A 2,715-nucleotide genomic window follows, 5' to 3' on the forward strand; every position below is an offset into this window, starting at 1 on the left:
TCTCAGCCTTTGCTGTCAAGTTCAGAGTCACGAGCCACCCAAGTGTGAAGTGAGGTGTGCCATTAGTGTGAACAGGGGATTCCAAATGAAAGAACAGTGTAAAAACAGCTTGTCGTTAATTTGTTACATTGATGCGGTGGAGACATAACACTTTGGGAACGCTGAGTTAAGGCAAAAACCTAGTGTTAGAATTAATCTTACCTGAGTCTGTTTATTAAAAGTGGGGTTACTGGCAAAGGTGGCTCGCGTTGGGGCTGGATGGGTCGTTCCGAGCCGGTGCTGACCCCCAGGGGCTCCTTATGGCCTGGGCCTGTCTCTCCCCACTGCACCCCACCCCCTGCCTCCTGGGGGCGGGGTCTTCGTCAGGTCTGCGCCTTGCTGTCTGCAGCCCTTGGCACGGTGCCTGGCACGCAGTACGTGCTCAGTGGGTGTTTCAGTGAGTAAATGACCAGTTGTCGCTCTTGGTTAAGGCCCTGGAAACTGCAGTTTCCGCCCATTTTCTGTTGAGATGTTGAGGCAGCCCATACCCGATGTCATGGTCACGCTGTTGCGATAAACACAGGCCAAGTTCAGCACGTACTTTTGTTCCATTTGGAGGGCCTTTGGGGAAGGCGGTCCTGGGGAGGAGGACTGGCCCAGGCCAGGGTGAGGCTCCAGGTGGCTGGGAGGGGGACTGTAGGGAGCCATGGGGGTCCCTCCTTGTCCAGGGGTCCCCGGGCACCCGAGTGGTAGATCATGTTAGAGATGGGAATACAGCAGGCAGCTTCGCCCCTCCCGGGCTGAGGGCTGGTCTCGGGGAGTGGGCTGCTCGGGTGCGGCGCAGTGGGTGCGACTGGCTGGTGGTCAGTGGTGCCGCTCCCCCTCAGCCCTGCTGGCACGTCACCCTGGTGTCTCGGACTCCACTGAAGTGTGTGCCCTGGGGCAGCTTCTGAGCAGGCGGGCCCTCTGGGGCCTTCCTAGCAAGCCCACCGGAGTGATACGCACGCTCCGCACACGGTCACGTTGCTCCTCGTGGTTTCTCTTGAGGTCCAGGTCCAAGGACATGGGCTGCACGGAGCCACAGCAGCCCAGCTCGCCCTCTGCTTCTCCCTGTAGGTTCGTGAGCCGCATCTTCGTGGTGCCCAACCACCCCGAGCTGCTCTTGTCGTCCTCCGGGGTAAGTGCTCCGCTCCCCCGTGCACCCCCGGTGGCTGGGGGCGGGGCGTGGGTGCCCCAGGTGGGGTGGGCCCGCTGTGAGGAGCCTGTCTTGGGCTCCCAGCGGTGGTGTGAGGTCGGCGTGTGCTTTTCTTGAGTGGCCGTCCACTAGGTGGTGCTTGTGGCTCCCTGTAGAGCCGACTGGCTTGCTCCCTGCTTCAGGCTGTGTGCGTGTGTGCACGTGTGTGTGCGCTGTGCTGGAACAGCAGTGCGTGGATTCTGGTCCGAGGGGTCCTTCCAGCATCGTGATCTCAGTTAATGAGTTTGGTAGACGGTCCTTTCTGAATCCTAGAAGGACCTGGTTCTGTCCCGGTGCCGATGCGCTTGGCCCTTCTCCCTGACCCTTCTGTGGCGTGTGAGCGCGTGGAGAGGCCGTGCACTTGGCCGGCTGCCCAGTCCCGGGAGCCGGGGCCTGAAGGCTTAACAGCTGGGTGACAGGGGGCACCTTCCTCTCGGGATCGCTAAGCAGCACTTGGCTGAGGTGCAGGTCTGAGTCTTGCTGTCTCTTCAGAAGCTCTGTGCACAGCCTTTCATCTTTGCCTCTCCACCCCTTTAGCGTTTTCTGTACCTTGGGGGCCTGGGGAGGACTCGGGGCGCCTCGTGGACCCCCGACGGGCAGGCCTTCCGGGTGGCGACCAAGTCCTGTTTCTTTCTCCACACGTGGTTTCTCTCAGGTTTTTACTTTTCTGTTCTCTTGTCCTGTTCTTGAAAGCTACGCATGGTCCTGTGAGAGTAAAGAGGAAAATAAACGTGCCAGAGTTCCCAGTGGTAGCCAGCTTCTGGGGGTTTTGTTGTGAGCCTCTGATAATAAAGGAAAGTGCTCACATGCATAGAGACATGTACTGACCGGCGCCTTTGGTCTGCTTGCTCAGCTTTACCACGTCCAGCATCGTGCTTCTTTTCCTTTTCAAAGAGACGCAGTAGTTCTGGCACTGGCCATCCTGGGGGCCTGCCCGCCCCCAGCTCTCAGTGGTCGGGCGGGTGGATGGGTGTCCGTCCAGTGTTTCCCTGCAGGTCAGGTGGTCGAGCTCTAGGGTTTTCTCCCTCTGGTGTTCAGTTTGCTTGGTTTTTGCCCAGCTGCTTGTTTTCTGAAGTCCGAGGCTGTTGAGTCTGGGTCCCCTGTGTGGGGTCTGATCACCCTTCTCTCTGGATGCGTTTGGGGGCCTTCTCACCCCATAGTGTGAAGAACGAAGGAGCAGGGTGAGGGGGGCTCTCAGGGGCCCCTGAAAATGGCTGCACAGTCCGTGGCCCTTTTCCTTCTGAGTCTCAGGTCTGCACACCTGGGGGTTTTGGGTTCCTGCCTCTGGAGCCACCTCACCCCACTTTGCCTGGAAGCTGTATCAGGCGGGCACTGGCCCGTCGCCTCATCCTGTCTTTCCTTTTGCATTTCTTTTCGTGTGTTCCTGCTCCCCGTTCTACTCTGTCTTCCTGCAGGAGTGTTAGTTTCTGCTCTCGTCCTTGGAACATTCTTCACAGCCCTGTTCTTGCATCCTGCCTGCAGACCTTTGCACTCCCTGAGGT

General features: G+C 58.9%; 1 protein-coding gene across 3 annotated transcripts in view; it reads left to right on the top strand.

Annotated features, from left to right (window-relative positions):
• The window catches only part of WDR4 (WD repeat domain 4), a 21,128-nt gene that overhangs the window by 9,965 nt on the left and 8,448 nt on the right, over positions 1-2,715 (top strand). For all 3 annotated transcript variants that reach the window (XM_010834917.1, XM_010834915.1, XM_010834916.1), the window contains one exon: positions 1,096-1,156. In XM_010834917.1, coding sequence (XP_010833219.1) covers positions 1,096-1,156 — 61 coding nt within the window. The remainder of the gene's footprint in view (positions 1-1,095; positions 1,157-2,715) is intronic.

Source organism: Bison bison, unplaced genomic scaffold, assembly GCF_000754665.1.
Source record: "Bison bison bison isolate TAMUID 2011002044 unplaced genomic scaffold, Bison_UMD1.0 scf7180017864037, whole genome shotgun sequence".
Lineage (NCBI taxonomy): Eukaryota > Metazoa > Chordata > Mammalia > Artiodactyla > Bovidae > Bison > Bison bison.